Raw genomic sequence first — 17,836 nt, forward strand, 5'->3', positions numbered from 1 at the left:
GTTGGGTAATACTGTAGAGCTCCCTTAGACATGACTGTAAAGCATTTGCACTTTGAAGCCCCAGGGTTCTCTCTAGCTGGGCTGGAAAGGTTAATGAACCCCACTACGCCTTGCTGTATCAATGTCATATTACTGGGGACTGTGGCCCCAATTGATCGGTGGTCCCTAATCACATTTCACTAATAGCAGGTTCAGCCCCATGGCAGAGCCACAGAGTGAAACAGGGAAACAGACTCGCTGGTGCCTCGCTAATTTGGAAAATCTAGTGTTTCACTACTCCAACATTCCCTCTCTGCTCTGTGAGACTGGGAGAGCCTCCACATTAGCTGAGTAAACTGATTAAAATATGCTCAAATCATGTAATGATGTATTGTGAGCCATTGCGTTTTCTATTTGGTTTTCAAGTAATGATGCTAAAATGCCTGAAATAAAAAGCTGTGATGGAATTGTGGAATAACAAATATGTGTGTGTTTGTATTTGTGTGTGTGGATAAATATTTTGATTCTTATACTTACTTACAAGCCCTTAACCAACAATGCAGTTTTAAGAACACTTATTTTTCGTAAAACTGCATTGTTGGTTAAGGGCCTGTAAGTAAGCATTTCACTGTTGTATTCGGCGCGTGTGACAAATAAAATGTGATTTGATTCGATGTTGTCTGGTGGGTAGACTGTATGGCTTTTTTTTATAACATCTGCTCAATTGTTGTGCTTAGGTATGACACAAAGCAACGTGTTTATCTCCTTGGCTACAGTGCAGGGCCCCAGAACACCCATCTGTGAGAGAGAGCATAGAATCATGGAGATTTCACCTGTTCAAATCTAAGCCTTTCATGACTCAGACAAGGAATATTCAGTCATGTCTCTCAGTTTAGATTGTCCGTGAAAGCAGAGATCTGTGCAACAGCTTGGAGATTCAAGATTAGAGATCATCTTTGTTGTGCACTTTCGTGATTGAAAGGGAGCAATTAATGAGCTTGCCATTGTGCAATTCAAAGTTATTTTCAAAAAAAATCTGCTTGATGTCCTATGAATTCCAATTGGCTACGAGAACACAAATTCATGTGAGTTATGTGGAAATGTTCCCACACAGGTATTCACATAAACTATGCTTCACCTGCCAACTATATATGTTGTATGTCTCTATAAAATAGGCTATCAGGAGTATTCCTTTAAAAAGTTAAATGCATGGAGAATATGATCATATGAAGAGTGACGTCAGGCAGCATCTTTATATATTCATCATCTGTCCCTGACTGCCGCAACGGAATTCTTGAGAACTTTGAGAAAGCAGCCAAACATGAGCTGAACATCGCAGATCCCGTGAAGGCGAGGCTGAGGCTTCGCACGGATTAGAGTCAATGGCAGATTACACCGTGCCTTTTGGAAGAGATGCAGATTTATGGATTTCGGCAGGTTTCCAAAGTCACTCATCATTATCCAACGAACGGCATATTTTACCCAGACCAACGGATTGAGGAAAACGAAGAATGGGATTGAGGATAACGACTCCGTGGAGGTTTAAGTGTTTCGACAAAATATTATGCAATTAGTTAATATTACAGATGCAATCATCCTACCACTCAAACTATATGAACTCATTTAGGCGGGATCATTCTACTTTTTCCAAGAAAATGGCTGAAATCACTTTATTCCAAAGTTATCAAACAATTGTTCAATTGAAAACGATGCAAATTGTGCACAGGTAATTTCTTGGAGGAACATTTACCTGGTTTTCTGTCGTATTGGGTTGTTGACAGAGGCAGAGTCCGTTTCCACAGGGAGACACCGCAGTCCAGGCGCAGCACAGAAGAAAAACATGCAGTCCCTTGACCCATGGAGATATGGCATATAGGTTGATCTCAAACCGAATCGTGCCATCTTCAAATAGGTTGAGCAAACGATTTATTTTTATATTCACCATTTCATTGTCCTTCACATATTTATGCTACAGCATACTGTTTTGTTGTGGTACAATCATGCCAACCCAGAGTTATGAGGAAAAAATGTGCCTCCATCACAAGAACGTAGGAAGCAAAAAACTTCTGCAAAAAGATTGCACCGCGGACAGGAGGACTGCTCTGGATGAGACTTTAAACGTGGCACTCACTCACCAAGGATCAAGTCATGCTCGCAACCAAAGTAGAAATTCTGCCTTGCCCATCACTCACAAACGGAGTATTGCCCCATCCGAATATAATATTACTGTTGCACAGAAATATGGAAACAAAAAGTTACCTAACGCACTAATCGTCGGGGTGAAGAAGGGCGGCACCAGGGCGGTGCTGGAGTTCATTCGAATTCATCCAGATGTACGCGCGCTTGGAACAGAGCCCCACTTTTTCGATAGAAACTATGACAGAGGATTGGACTGGTACAGGTACGAAATGTCACGTTGATTTAAATATATAAGAAACTAATTTGTCTGTTTATGATATATTTCATTTTCAATATTTTATTTGTTGAACAAGTGCACGGCCCCTACAAAGGCATTTGTCACAATAAAACAGTAGGCTTAGGCTAAGTAGGTTTATAACTTCCTACAACCTAATGTATGTAGGCCTGCCTATGAGATAATATAAATATTATTGGGTGTATTGCATCTGTATCCATTCTATTCTAATGTGTATCTCTGACATTATCAGTCAGCTTTAAAAGTGTGTACCAGGGTGTATACTTGAACGTCCCACGATTGTGTTCATGAAAGTCCATAACGTTTTTCATGATCATTAGGCTAATCATGTACCTTGTGGAATGGAATAAGTGTGCAGTATATTCCCTCCTCTCTATTTACCACTCTTGTTTTTTTGTTGTTGATAATTGTTGATAATGATCACTTAGAGATCCTTTCTTGTAACACAATACAGCAGAGAACACTCATAGATACACTGAGTATAACAAATACTAGGGACACCTTCCGGATATTGAGTTGCAGACTCAGTTCATCGGGGCATGGACTCTACAAGGTGTCGAAAGCGGTCCACAGAGATGCTGGCCCATGTTGACTCCAATGCTTCCCACCGTTGTGTCAAGTTGGCTGGATGTCCTTTGGGTGGTGGACAATTTTTGATACACACGGGAAACCGTTGAGTGTGAAAAACCCAGCAGCGTTGCTGTTCTTGACACAAACCGGTGCACCTGGCACCTACTACCGTACCCCGTTCAAAGGCACTTAAATATTTTGTCTTGCCCATTCACCCTCTGAATGGTACACACACAATCCATATCTCAATTGTCTCAAGGCTTAAATGTCCTTCTTTAACTGTTCTCCTCCCCTTCATCTACAGTAATTGAAGTGGATTTAAAAAGTGACGTCAATAAGGGATTATTGCTTTCACCTGGATTCACCTGGTCAGTTTATTTCATGGAAAGTGCAGGTGTTATTAATGTTTTGTATTCTCAGTGTAGATACACTAGATGCCCGAAAATTATGTGGACACCTGCTCGTCGAACATCTAATTCCAAAATGATGGGCATTAATATGGAGTTGGTAGCCCCCATTGCTGCTATAACAACCTCCACTCTTCTGGTAAGACTTTCCACTAGATGTTGGAACATTGTTGCGGGGACTTGCTTCCATTCAGCCACAAGAGCATTAGTGAGGTTGGGTCGTAGTCGCTGTTCCAATTCATCCCTAAGGTGTTCGATGGGGTTGAGGTCAGGGCTCTGTACAGGCCAGTCAAGTTCTTCCACACTGATCCCAAAAAACCTTTTCTGTATGGACCTCACTTTGTGCATGGGGGCATTGTCATGCTGAAACAGGAAAAGTTTTTCCTCCAACCTTTGCTACAAAGTTGGAAGTACAGAATCGTCTAGAATGTCATTGTATGCTGTAGCGTTAAGTTTTCCCTTCACTGGAACTAAGCGGCCTAGCCTGAACCATGAAAAACAGCCCCAGACCATCATTCCTCCTACACCAAACTTTATAGTTGGCACTGTGCATTGGGGAAGGTAGCGTTCTCCTGGCATCCCTCAAACCCAGATTCGTCCAACGGACTGCCAGTTGGTGAAGCGTGATTCATCACTCCAGAGAACCTGTTTCCACTGCTCCATTGTGGCGAGCTTCACACCACTCCAGCCGATGCTTGGCATTGCGCATGGTGATCTTAGGCTTGTGTGTGGCTGTTCATCCATGGAAACCCATTTCATGAAGCTTCTGATGAACAGTTATTGTGTTGACGTTGCTTCCAGAGGCAGTTTGGAACACGGTAGTGAGGGCTGCAACCGAACACAGATGATTTCTACTCGCTACTTGCCTCGCGCTTCAGCACTCGGCGGTCCTGTTCTGTGAGCTTGTGTGGCCTACCACCTTGCAGCTGAGCTGTTGTTGCTCCTAGACATTTCCACTTCACAATAACAACAATTGACCGGGGCAGCTGTAGCAATGCAGAAATTTAACTAACTGACTTGTTGAAAGTCAATGAGCTCTTCAGTATGGACATTCTACTGCCAATGTTTGTCTATGGAGATTGCATGGCTGTGTGCTCAATTTTATATACCTGTCAGCAACGGTGTGACTGAAATAGTAAAATCCCCTAATTTGAAGGTGGGGGCACATACTATATAGTGTAGTTTGTGAGATAATTGATCTAAAGCTTTGATTTCTCAAGGTGTACAAATATTTCGGAATACCAGATTAAAATAAACACTCAGACCGGAAGCAATTGTAATAGTAAGCATTACAAGTAAATCATGCCCCAAATCAAGGATGAAGTTACTTTGACTTGATACCCAGGTTGAAATGCCACAGTATAGCTGCAGTGTCAAATTTCAGTAAGTAAACATGCAGATCAACGGTCATAGATATTTTCAGGGGCAGACTTTTAAGAAACCCTCTCCAGCAGAAACATGGCTAATATTGATTAGTGACCTCTGATAAGTTAGGACTCCTCCTGCCTTCCCTCTGACGGGATGTCCCTCCAGTGTACTGTACATCGATGAGACGGGACACTGGCGCTGTCTCTGACCCACAAGGCAGACCTTGGATAAAGAAGTTCATAGGAGAGTAATAGCCTTTTCTCATTATTGTGCCTACCCAAACAGTACCGCGCTGGCTTTTATATTTTCCTTTCACATGATCCTTTCCAGCATGTCCAGATCCAGTAAATCTCAGCTCAGCTTGGCTCAGTTGTGTGACTCTACCTGCTCTCATCCCTTGGCAGCCGTAAGACCATTGCTGAAGATGGTACCTGCATGCCTAAAAGCAGGCATTACACAGGTGTCGCATTCTCCTCTCTGACAGAACATGGTGCCTGTTTGTGCTCACTGTCCCATCGCAGTGTAAAGCCATTTATACCTGCTGTGTTTAAGTCAATTGAGTCAGACTCACCCATGGGGAGCTGATTAAATCAATAAAAGGGACTTGGAGGCATTCAGTTCAGGGCTGAGGACTCGACATAGCAGTGCTTTTTCACGCACTTAGCTCTGGAGGTTAAGAATAGGCCTATAATATAACTGCAATAATGCTAATATTAGACTAATAGAACAGTGGGAAGTTTGTGTGCAGTAGGGTTGTGCCAATATAGTGCCAATATTAGCAGATACTGTATTCATGTAATTAGTTTCACGTTAACTATCAATTACACATCCACACTTACGTATCCACCTCCATGCATGCACACACACACACACAGACACACACAGACACACACACACACAGACACACACACACACACACAAACACACACACACACACACACACACACACACACACACACACACACACACACACACACACACACACACACACACACACACACACACACACACACACACACACACACACACACACACACACACACACACACACACACACACAGGCTCTAAATTCACCAGTACTATTTGGGGACTGATTAATTAAAATGCCACAGAGGCCAGGACCTAGCAACAGTGTCTCTAATCCCCTCTGAAAGCAATTTTAGTTTAGCCATTGACATCTTGCAATAAGAGCCACATAAATGCCGCCAGTAATGAGAAAGATAAATTGGCTGATTAACGTCAGAAGTTCTATACAAATCACCTTTAATGTGCTTTAGAGAGTCTTATTTTTCATTTGATTTCAGTCTAAGACATGAGACAACATCCATTTAAATGTAATAAGTGTTTGCTAGATTAGTTCACCTCAGTCATGGTGGCTGAAACTTTAAGCAGACTAGAACTAATACGACCTGGTCTCAGCATTAAATAATATGATTGTCACCATCGTCTAATGAGGCACTGTGATAGATTGTCCTCTATTTTTATTCTTTTTCATTGTGAATTACTTGCATAATCCAACTATTTTCACCCCACTGTAAGTGAGAGACCTGTGCGACGACAGTGAAATGGTGCAATTACTCAATCTCCAAAATAGAATAAGACCCATTTGGCCTCATTTGTGGCGGCAGGTAGTCTAGTGGTTAGAAAGATTCAAAATCCCCGAGCTGACAAGGTAAAAATCTGTCGTTCTGCCCCTGAACAAGACAGTTAACCCACTGTTCTTAGGCCGTCAGTGAAAATAAGAATTTGTTCTTATTGACTTGCCTAGTTAAATAAAGGTAAAAATAAAAATGTAGATTGCATGTGAGTGTCTCTCCATCCCTGTGACTATATAAGGGGTAGCTGAATCATACATTATACTGCAACCAATTACGCAACACTTCGTGGACGCGTTTTTCAAATTTTCGCACACGATGAAAAAAATCTAACAAATCTGCATCACTACACACCATCACCATCAGAACTTAAAAGGGCATCTCAGCTCTACTGATTTTACAGGAGTCAGACGCACATCAAATAGATTCCCTGAGAAGTGTTCAAATTGTGCAAGAGGCCTCGTAGAATCGGCTTCAGCCAAGATTATTCTCCAGGTCCACTGTTAATTGGCTCAGGGAGGATACTGAGCCCCGGAACTCTAACGTCAGAAAGGTTGACGAGGACAGAAAGTTGTCTGCTGCTCATTTAACGGAGGGAACTGCACATTCCACTGGCCCAGGCATCTCTTTCCACTAGTAATGAGGAGTCTTAATCCCGATATAGCTCAGAAACATGTAGCAGTTAACATTAATTACAAAAACAACTCCTCCCGGGAATATCCTCCAAAGACACCATGGCACAGTGAGGTTTTGGTATTAGGATTTTGTATTGAATAAGTCATTAGCTGGAGTTGCCGGCAGCAAGAGACAGAGGTAGTGGTGTTGTGAGTTTCCTACTCAAAGAGACAGGGATAGAGACTTTACCAACCTTAGGTAACCCAGCTGTACATATCATTAAGAGCTTTTGAGAATGGTAGACCACCCTGGAGGCAAGGCCACACAATGATGTTATTCTGAGAGATGGAATCTAACATGGCCGACACCATGCCTAGCAATGTATAATTTGATTAAATAAATGTGCAGTTTTGACTGTAGTAAATTGAGTTTGATTAATTAAATGGGGATATGTACAACTCTGTTCAAACTGTTTTTCCTGGAGTCTAGTCTAGTTAGTACAATACATAGTATACACGCGTCAAACAATTTCCGGAATGATAATGGCGCCGAAGGAGATGGCCGCCGTTTTACGATCCCATGACCAATTGTGCTATTGTGTAATTTTTTTTTGCATTATTTGTAACTTATTTTGTACATAATGTTTCTCCCACCGTGTCTTATGATCGTAAAGAGCTTCTTGATATCAGGGCAGCGATGACTCACCCCGTACTGTAGGAATTCTTCTTCTTCCAACGAGTTGGACGGGAAAAATTTACTCCAGACACCCTACAAGGCCCTCATCCCTGTCATTCGCAGGAGGAAAAGACGGAGATATCGTGGACGACGGTCCGGGTGCATTGTAAGGATCGCCGAGAAGATAATCTACCTTTACCATAGGTCCTATTAGCCAACGTACAATCAATCTATTATAAAATAGACAAACTACGATCACAAATATCCTACCAACAGGACATTACAAACTGTGATATCTTATGTTTCACCGAGTCATGGCTGAACGACGACATGATTAACATACAGCTGGCGGGTTTCAAGCTTTTTCGGCAGGATAGAACAGCAGCCTCTGGTAAGACAAGGGGCGGCGGCCTATGTGTATTTGTAAACAACAGCTGGTGCACAAATTCTTAGGAAGTCTCGAGGTTTCGCTCGCCTGAGATAGAGTATCTCATGATAAGCTGTCGACCACATTATTTACCAAGAGAGTTTACATCTATATTTTTCGTAGCTGTCTATATACCGCTGCAGACTGATGCTGGCACTAAGACAGCACTCAATGAGCTGTATGCAGCCATAAGCAAACAGGAAAATGCTCATCCAGAGGCGGGGACTTTCATGCAGGGAAACTCAAATCAGTTTTAACTCATTTCTATCAAATGTGCAACCAGAAGGAAAACAACTCCAGACCACCTGTACTCCACACACAGAGACAGGTACAAAGCTCTCCCTCGCCCTCCATTTGGCAAATCTGACCATAATTCTATCCTTCTGATTTCTGCTTACAAGCAAAACTAAAGCAGGAAGCACCAGTGACTCGGTCAACAAGAAAGTAGTCAGATGAAGCAGATGCTAAGCTACAGGACTGTTTTGCAAGCACAGACTATAATATATTCCGGGATTCTTCCGATGGCATTGAGGAGTACACCACATCAATCACTGGCCTCATCAATAAGTGCATCAATGTTGTCATCCCCACAGTGACCGTATGTAATGTACATACCCCAACCAGAAGCCATGGATTACAGACAACATCTGCACTGAGCTAAAGGGTAGAACTGCCGCTTTCAAGGAGCGGGGCTCTAACCCGGAAGCTTATAAGAAATTCTGCTATGCCCCACGACAAACCACCAAATAGGCAAAGCGTTAATAAAGGGCTCCAACACTCCTCGGAAGTGGCAGGGCTTACAAACTATTACAGACACAAACCTACCAGACAAGTGACACAAACCTACCAGACGAGCTAAATTACTTATATACTCGTTTCGAGGCAAGTAACACTGAAACATGCATGAGAGCACCAGCTGTTCTGGAAGACTGTGTGATCACGCTCTCCATAGCCGATGTGAGTAAGACCTTTAAACAGGTCAACATTCACAAGACCGCAGGGCCAGACGGATTACCAAGACTCCTGAACAGCTAACCAAAGGGCTACCCAGACCCCTCTTTTGCACTGTTGCTACAATCTGTTTATAATCTATGCATAGTCACTCTAACTGCATGTACATTTCAGCTCAATTACCTTGACTAACCGCTGCCCCCGCACATTGACTCTGTATCGGTACCCCCGTATATATATTTTTGTTACTTTTATTCAAAAATTGTCATTTTTGACTCATCTATTTTTTACTTAACACTTGTTTTTTAAATTTTTTATTAACTTCTTGAAGCATTGTTGGTTAAGGGCTTCTAAATAAGCATTTCACTCACCAGTTGTATTCGGCGCATGTGACAAATAAAATGTTATTTGATTTGATTTGATTCCTTGCCAGCAACATTCCAATATTTCCTATCTCTAGCATATGCCAGGTGTCTTTGGAACCATTTGCATTTCAACTACAGACTGAATGAATATTTGCAGTGTCTCATTATGCGTTGGTAATGTTTTCCATTATTCCCTGCAGTTCAGCAGAAAGCCTTTTGCAAAGACAGACAGGGCGAAATGTGACAGGAGGAAACAAGTTTAAACTGAACAGGATGTGAGGACAGGCTGACATGCACTGAAATAGTTTTGTTTACATTGTGTTTCATTGACATTGGCAGCTGAGCCGCAGTTAATTAATCTGAAACATTTACACAATTAACTGAAATGCTCATCTGAGGACGTGCAGCTTGCCAGCCATGGATTTCGGGGTCTTCCTGAGAGTGTCTTCATTTTGGGATAGTTGGACACTTTCCCACATAAAAGTCAGACACAGTAACAGCATTTGGTTCGCCTTAATTCAACACTTTATTGCTTCAGGAGAGCAATTGTCTCTCAACATCCTCAGTGGATTAGAATATTCCAATATGCTGTCATTTCTGTGAAACGTAGTGCACAGACAACACGACTAAATCAGACATCATTGAGGTCAGACTGATTCTGATTCTGAAATATTTGTTTCCCATACAGACAAACAGGACAGTCCTTATGTAAAAACATAGTTTACTCTGGAAAAGATTGACAAGGTGTGTACACAACAGATCAGAGCTTTGTTTCAAATTGAATAAGACCTGCTGCTGGTTGTCTTGGCAGTTGACTCTAACTGATTTCTTGGTCTAGTTAACCAGCTGACCTGACTTCAGTATTGCTGTCTGGGACATTGCTCGGTAACTCTTAATTGACTTCCATTGAGACCAGCTTCTGTCGCTGCTGACTGGTGATTAATGCTTGGACGTCATCCCAGCAGAAATGGGAGTGAGTGAAATATTAATAAGATAATCTTTTCCAGTGGAGACAGAATGAAGCTATTTCCTTCGTACCAGGCGAGGGGAGTAGACTGCAGCTGGTGATGCGGTTGAACAGCGACTCTGGTTTTATTACAGCATTGTGCGTTAGAACACATGAAGCTGTGTAATTGCAATCTGGGTTGTTCGCAACCGTAACATAACATGGTCTGTACAAATTAACCCTCCTTGTGTCATTGAAGATATGCCGTAGCCATACCTTAAACATAGACACATAAAGTAGTTTGTAGCCATACTCTATAATGATTTAAAAGCTTTCTCACATACTGGTATTACCTTTCCCTGGATCCTATAACCTTAGATAGTTTTCACTGTATTGTTGTGAAATGTAATACAACTTAGAAGATGAAAGGCTTCAGAATGAAAGCAATGGATAAGAGTATGACTGCCTATGTGAATGTGAATATAATTCAGGCCCCGGTAATAGAGGTGCAGTATGTGAGAAAGCTTTGAAATCCACATACAATACTGTGTAACACCACACTTCAACAACATGCTCTTAGCATCCACCAAGAAAGCAGTATAGACATGCTCTAAATGCCAGGCTTTTCCCTGCACTGATCTCACTTCAGCTTACGTTCTACAGATCATTTGGAAGTGACCATGATGAGCCATGAGACCTTTGTCATAATTTAATCAGGGGCTTTTCCAAATAACCCCGGCTCGAGCCGAGGCCATCCCAACACCACAGATAATGGATACGTTGAAGTCACCATGCTCCCTGTCCCTGGTTAGTAGGCAGTAACTCACAAGCTGTGTATTGTATAATAGGCCGGGTTCATTATTAGTCTGTGTGATGACAGACACGTTCTGCTCTGCCAGAGATAGGGGCCACTCTCTAAATCTCACCGTCTGTCTGTCTGTTGCAGGGACGCTGCCTGCTTGTCATGATTGATGGTTTCCAATTTAAATCCCAATCAGATCAGGCCTGGCCCTCGCATTACTGTCCAATCCTCCGACTCATCATAAAGCTGGGTAATTAGTACCATGAGGCCTGGATTAATTTGGTTGAAAACAGTGTGTCATCGCCACAACCTTTCTACTGACAGTGGATGATAGCTTGAACGTGGAGGACATGAATACAACATTGAAGAAGCCAAACAATATCCACAAAGCAGTGGAGGCTGCTGAGGGGAGGATGGCTCATAATAATGTCTGAAACGGAGCAAATGCAATGACATCAAACCATGTTTGATGTATTTGATACCATTCCACTGATTCCGCTCCAGCCATTACCACGAGCCTGTCCTCCCCAATTAAGGTGCCACAAACCTCCTGTGCCACAAAGGTTTGAGATTAAACAGAATACTCCATGATTGAGTTTTTGAGTTAGCCACATCAACACCTGACTCTGTACATCTAATGAAAGATGCTATGCTACGTTTTAACTCAACCTTAGAGAGGCTCCACATGTTCTCTACATCTATTGAAAGATACTATGCTACGTTTTAACTCAACCTTAGAGAGGCCACACATGTTCTGTACATCTATTGAAAGATGCTATGCTACATTTTAGCTCAACCTTAGAGATGCTACAGGTGTTCTGTGCATCTGCCGTCACACACATTCCATTTCGTCCACATCAAAGACTTGCTAATGACCATACCAAAGTAATGTATACGCTCTACTGTGGTTCACAAGCAAATATTTACTGAGGACTCTTATAATGCACTCAATTCCCTCTTGATTTGAAATGTCAATGAAGTTACACTGGCGAGGTCTGGGTTAATTGATTGTGCTGAAGGAGATGATCCAAAGCTGACCTTTACCTGCTGCTACGGTCTTACATGCCTGATATAGCTGGTGCCTGGGTGTCTGTACAATGTTGACTTCTCAGTGGAGCCACGTTAGCAGCCAGAGAACTTGGCACATCCTTTAGCACTTTTAATGTTACAGTATGCCAGACATGATTTTTAGGTGTTGGTCTCAACACATCTGTCAGGGGGGTATTAAATACACACGTGTGTTTTTACCGGTGATGGGGGAATTGCTATCCCTTTGCAATCTCGTGAGCACTGGGCACATTTACAATGTTGGGATAGATTTTCCACACCTCGGTTCATTTTAACAGAGTGATTAAAATGTCACAGCCAAGCCTGTAACACATCCTGACTCCTCTCAGAGTTTCACCAATAACCTGAACATGAGACGGCTGTAAATTACTCCAGTCAATTTAGTTCCAGCTTACAGGATCCGGATGATGATCAGAGCAGGGAGCCCATCCATCTCTCTACAACTTTGATTCATGACACAAAATGCCAGTTACTGCCAGCTTTATAGATATGTGTGTGTGTGTGTGTGTGTGTGTGTGTGTGTGTGTGTGTGTGTGTGTGTGTGTGTGTGTGTGTGTGTGTGTGTGTGGGTGTACTGTATGTGTCAAAATGTGTGCAATGGCAGTACAGTTCCACATTGTGTGTATACCTTCCAACCATATTCTATCTCATTATTAATATTTTACTAATGGTTAATTCTACAGAGTTATCTGATATGATTTACAATATATCATCTACCAGCATTCTCCACTGTAACTTAGTCCCAGAGCTCCACAAAGCTCGTGGGTATTGAGAGCTGGAGTGATCATGGTAACCCTATCCTTTTGAGAGTAGGCCTATCGAGCAACAATGAAGGTTTTTAGAAAGCTACACTACTGAAGGTGCTCGCTGTTCTCTTCAAGCACCATAGGGTGTCAGGACAGAATACACTGCTGCTAAATGGCTTACAACATGTCACAGTAACCTTGGCACATTACAATTACAGCGAGAGCCTCCTGTCCTCTCTTATGCTACAAGCACCTCCATTGAAAAAGGCAGGCATCTACATACAGGAAGGCCAACGCAAATAGCAAGTGGCAATTCATGTTTGTGGAAGTTTCAGGTGTGATATCAGACCTTTGCATGGAGCCATTCCTAATTTCCCACGGTGGTGGTTGTGTTCTCAGTAACGCAGTCAGTATGCTCACATGAATAACTGTTATTCTCCTCGGTTTGGGTATTTACATAAGAGGAAAATGGAAGATGGCACTATAGTTAAACATGAATGAAATATTTCTTGATGAGAAGCGGGTTTATATTCTGGTCAATTGAACGTTTTGTGATCATGTGAATGGGCTTTAATTTATAATATTCAATATCTGTAAAACAAATGTTGGTTCAATAAAAAAACTATAGAGAACAGCAGGTGGACAATTTATTTGATCAATGTAATATATTGTAATTATTGCATATTTCTTTCTGATTACACCTGAGAGGGTAAATTCATTTTTCAAATACATGACATGGATTAAGTCCCTGCTGAAATGAGAATGTGTGCACAACATGTAGGCCTGCTCTATGGAAGTTCACATCATGGTAATGCAAATTCCACCAATTTAAATCAGATTAATAAAACAGTGATAAAGCTGTCCCTGACAAGTTGTTAATGTTTAATGACAAAGAGAAGGGGGGAATAATCGAAAGAGCAAATGTACATGTGTATCTCATCACTCCAATCATGAACAAATACAGTTCGATTCAAGCTAGGTTTCTGTTCAACCAAACCCATGACTCAGCAAACCCAGTGGATAATGTCAGCATGTCATGTTGTTCTTGTGCTCCCCAAAATGCACATGTCCATCTTTAGGCAGTGGATCATTGTCGTCTTGTACTTGGAAAATGGAGAATGTAATTGGTTGTGTGAAGTAAGAGCATCCCATGAATGATATGTTCCATTATGGCTTTCTCTATGGAAAGCTCCACATAACCTCTTTGTGTCCTGGTCTCATCTGAAACCTTGGTGGATTAAATGAAGTTACAGGAGGTGATGGATTTTCTTTCATTCCTAATCGACAAGAAATGCACCTCTTGGTGGCACTTTGGGAAATGCTACGAAGTACTGCTGCTAAAGCAAGTACAGCACCAACACTCCTCATCAGCAAAAGAGTGAGAATTTCAGATCTTGTTCACGCTGCGTTCAGCTCCTGCACTAGGCAACAGGGGAAGTGTTAGACTGTCAGTAACACTATCCTGGTTGTTGGTTGTGTGGATTTTTTAAAAAGGTTTATGTAATATGCCTAATTGCAGCTGTTAATTTTAACAGTGTTGGTAAGAATTGTCTAAACAGAAAAGGGTAGCGTTTGAAATTATATAACCCAACAGTGTTGGAATGTCTGTAGCTTTCTCCATGAGATTATATAGTTTCCTAAAATTCCATCAACTCAATAATACATGTATGATGATGGAAGTGTGAAGAAAGAGGAAGAATATGCTATGCTATAGGTTAAGGTTGATGATGTAACTAAGTTAGGACTCCATCACATAGCACCTGAGATATAGTAGCATGTTTTTAGCGTACGGTAAAGCTGTTTTCTGGGGATGGTGCTACTGCTGTTCTGGTCCTTCCATCCCATGGGAGATTAATGATTGCCTGTGGCCCTAAACTGGTGAGGCTAACTGAGACACCCAGCAGACCAGCACAGGATTCATAAATCAAGCTAAACTGATCAATATTTCTCAGACTGTAAAGGTACACTACATGACCAAAAGTACGTGGACACCTTCAAGTCAAACATCTCATTCCAAAATCATAGGCATTAATATGGAGTTGGTAGCCCCCTATGCTGCAATAACAGCCTCCACTCTTCTGGGAAGGCTTTCCAATAGATGTTGGAACATTGCTGCGGGGACTTGCTTCCATTCAGCCACAAGAGCATTAGTGAGGTCGGGCAGTGATGTTGGGGCGATTAGGCCCTGCTCGCAGTCGGTGTTCCAGTTCATCCCAAAGGTGTTCCATGGAGTTGAGAATAGGCTCTGAGCAGGACAGTCAAGTTCTTCCACAAAGATCTCAACAAACCATTTCTATATTGTCACCCTGAAACAGGAAAGGGCCTTCCCCAAACTGTTGCCACAAAGGAAGCACAGAATCATCAGTCATAGACATGAAGTTACTATTTTATTTACTGTATCTGTTTTAGTGCAAGAATGGTTTTTGGAGAAACTGCTCGATGCACTTCAGGTGGGATCTATCCATGTTAATGTTCAAATGTTTCTAGGAAATAAGGTCCTGACCTGGAGGGAAGAAGCATTTTACTGGATCTAGAGCTTGTATTATGGATACACTATGGGAAAGCCCAGTAGCCTAGAGGTTAGAGAGGTGGACCAGAAGCATGTTGGGAAAGCCAGAAGACACACTTCTGTTCTAACCCGGGTTCATTCCCGGGCTGTGCCACAACCAGCCATGGCCGGGAGTCCCATAGGACGATGCACGATTGGCCCAGCGTTGTTCGGGTTAGGGGAGGGTTTGGCCCAGCGTTGTTCGGGTTAGGGGAGGGTTTGGCCGGTGGGGCTTTACTTGGCTCATGTGGCTCCAGTGGCTCCATGTTTAAATCCAACTTTTGCATAACCCAGGTTTTAAACAGGATTGATGCATTTCTTAACTCCCATTGCTCGAATGATGAAAGGAAATTCCCAGAGCAATGCCAGTCTCTACATTTTCTTGGAAAATATCAGAACACTAGTCTTTACTTTGCTATGCATAGATTCCGTGGATATGAGAAAAACTTTACAAACATTTTAAGATGATGACCTATTTAGTGTGACCCAGATTCTCCCAAGCATCTTTTTCTGTTGGATATCCTTAATGCAGGTGATGGTGATTTATGAACACCAGTCTAAAATGTGATTGGATGATTTCCCTCCAGCCCTCAGCATCACTGTCACCCTGGAGATAGGGAACAGGAGTTGTTTTCATGAAACCTTTTCAGCTATCGAAGTGGATAACAATTTCTGCACGACAATTAAATTGCTTTACTATTCTATCCCCTTCTAGAGTACTAATACAATGGATTCCAGGCATAAAAAAATGCATTGTAAGTCAACATTTTTCTCTTTCTGTCTTTCCCTATTTAGAGGACTAATGCCACGGACTCTAGACAGCCAAATCACCTTGGAGAAAACCCCCAGCTACTTTGTGACACGAGAGGCTCCCAGACGCATCGCCAGTATGTCCCCAAACACCAAGCTGATTGTGGTGGTGCGTAACCCAGTCACCAGGGCCATCTCAGACTACACACAGACCCTGTCCAAGAAGCCGGACATCCCCACCTTCGAGGAGCTGGCCTTCCAGAACCGGAGCCAGGGTCTGGTAGACACCTCATGGAACGCTATCCGCATAGGGATGTACATCCTCCACCTAGAGAACTGGCTGCAGTACTTTCGCCTTTCCCAGATCCACTTTGTGAGCGGCGAGCGGCTGATCACGGACCCGGCGGGGGAGCTGGGCCGAGTCCAGGACTTCTTGGGTCTCAAACGCATCATCACAGACAAGCACTTCTACTTTAACCGAACCAAAGGCTTCCCTTGCCTGAAGAAGCCAGAGAGCAGCAGCCAGCCCCGCTGCCTGGGCAAGTCAAAGGGTAGAACTCACGTGCAGATCGACCGAGAGGTCATTGAGCAGCTACGGGACTTTTATAGGCCTTTTAATATCAAATTCTATGAGATGGTGGGACAAGACTTTAGGTGGGATTGAGAATCGGATTTTTAAAAAAGCAGGTGATATGTGTTTATTGAAATGAATACCTCAGTGGAGTCATTCGAATGAGGACACCTTAAAGTGAATCCAATTTCTCTTCATGTTTGAATATACAGTGCGAGTTTAACAAGGTGTACATAATCTGCCTTTAACTTTAAAACCTTTGATATAACTTCCTACTTTAACATCATGCTGGTTGTGTTAACCAAATAAGATAGAAACATATGCTGCCATGCCATTTATTCTCACAATTAGTATTTGTCATACACTAAATTGTGTTTCTTCACAAAGGCCTGTTACTTTTAGAACACTGTACCATGTCAATCGTTCCAACTCAATGGACAACAATAAAGAGTATAGAGACAGCTGAGATTTGTTGTAACATGTCTGTCCTATGCTACAGTATGATCACAGACAACACAAAGCTATAGTATGTAAACTCGGCATAAAATGTGTATCATAAAGGCATTCTGGCAATGATGAATGTAAAAACGGTTAATGGATGCCCTCGTGCATATTATCGTATCAAATCATGGGCATTATGATGATACTTGTAAGCATTTGTCTTTTCAGAAGAGGCGGTGTGTAATGGAAAGACATAGAGGAAGACGTGGAGTTGAACTACAAAGCAAAGTGAGCTCTTCATCTAAGGCATGTAGAATGTAGCATGTAGAAAAACAGCAGAGGATTTTACTCAGCCTTTTGAGAAATTAGGAATGGCTTGATTAAAGAAGCTAAAAATAAGAAGCTCCCAAACAAGCAGATTCAGACTGAATAATGTAAGTTGAGTACTGCAGTCTTGGTTAAATGTTTTAAGGCAGAACTTGTGCATTAATCATTGCCCAAACAGTACATAGAAGTACACAAATTACAGAGCTTTACGTCTAATTTAACCCCTACAAACCATTTGCAAATTTGGGGAT

The 17,836-nt window shown here is 42.2% G+C and overlaps 1 protein-coding gene across 1 annotated transcript; it reads left to right on the forward strand.

Annotated features, from left to right (window-relative positions):
- Window positions 1-1,263: 1,263 nt before the first annotated feature.
- LOC110538265 (heparan sulfate glucosamine 3-O-sulfotransferase 2-like) lies at window positions 1,264-17,281 on the forward strand. The gene is made up of 2 exons (XM_021624980.3): window positions 1,264-2,380; window positions 16,292-17,281. Exons 1-2 carry the CDS (start codon window positions 1,845-1,847, stop codon window positions 16,908-16,910), a joined length of 1,155 nt encoding a protein of 384 aa, XP_021480655.1. The 5' UTR covers window positions 1,264-1,844; the 3' UTR covers window positions 16,911-17,281.
- The last annotated feature ends 555 nt before the right edge of the window (window positions 17,282-17,836 follow it).

The sequence above is a fragment of the Oncorhynchus mykiss genome, chromosome 12 (genome assembly GCF_057628025.1).
Source record: "Oncorhynchus mykiss isolate SJ-2025 chromosome 12, ASM5762802v1, whole genome shotgun sequence".
Lineage (NCBI taxonomy): Eukaryota > Metazoa > Chordata > Actinopteri > Salmoniformes > Salmonidae > Oncorhynchus > Oncorhynchus mykiss.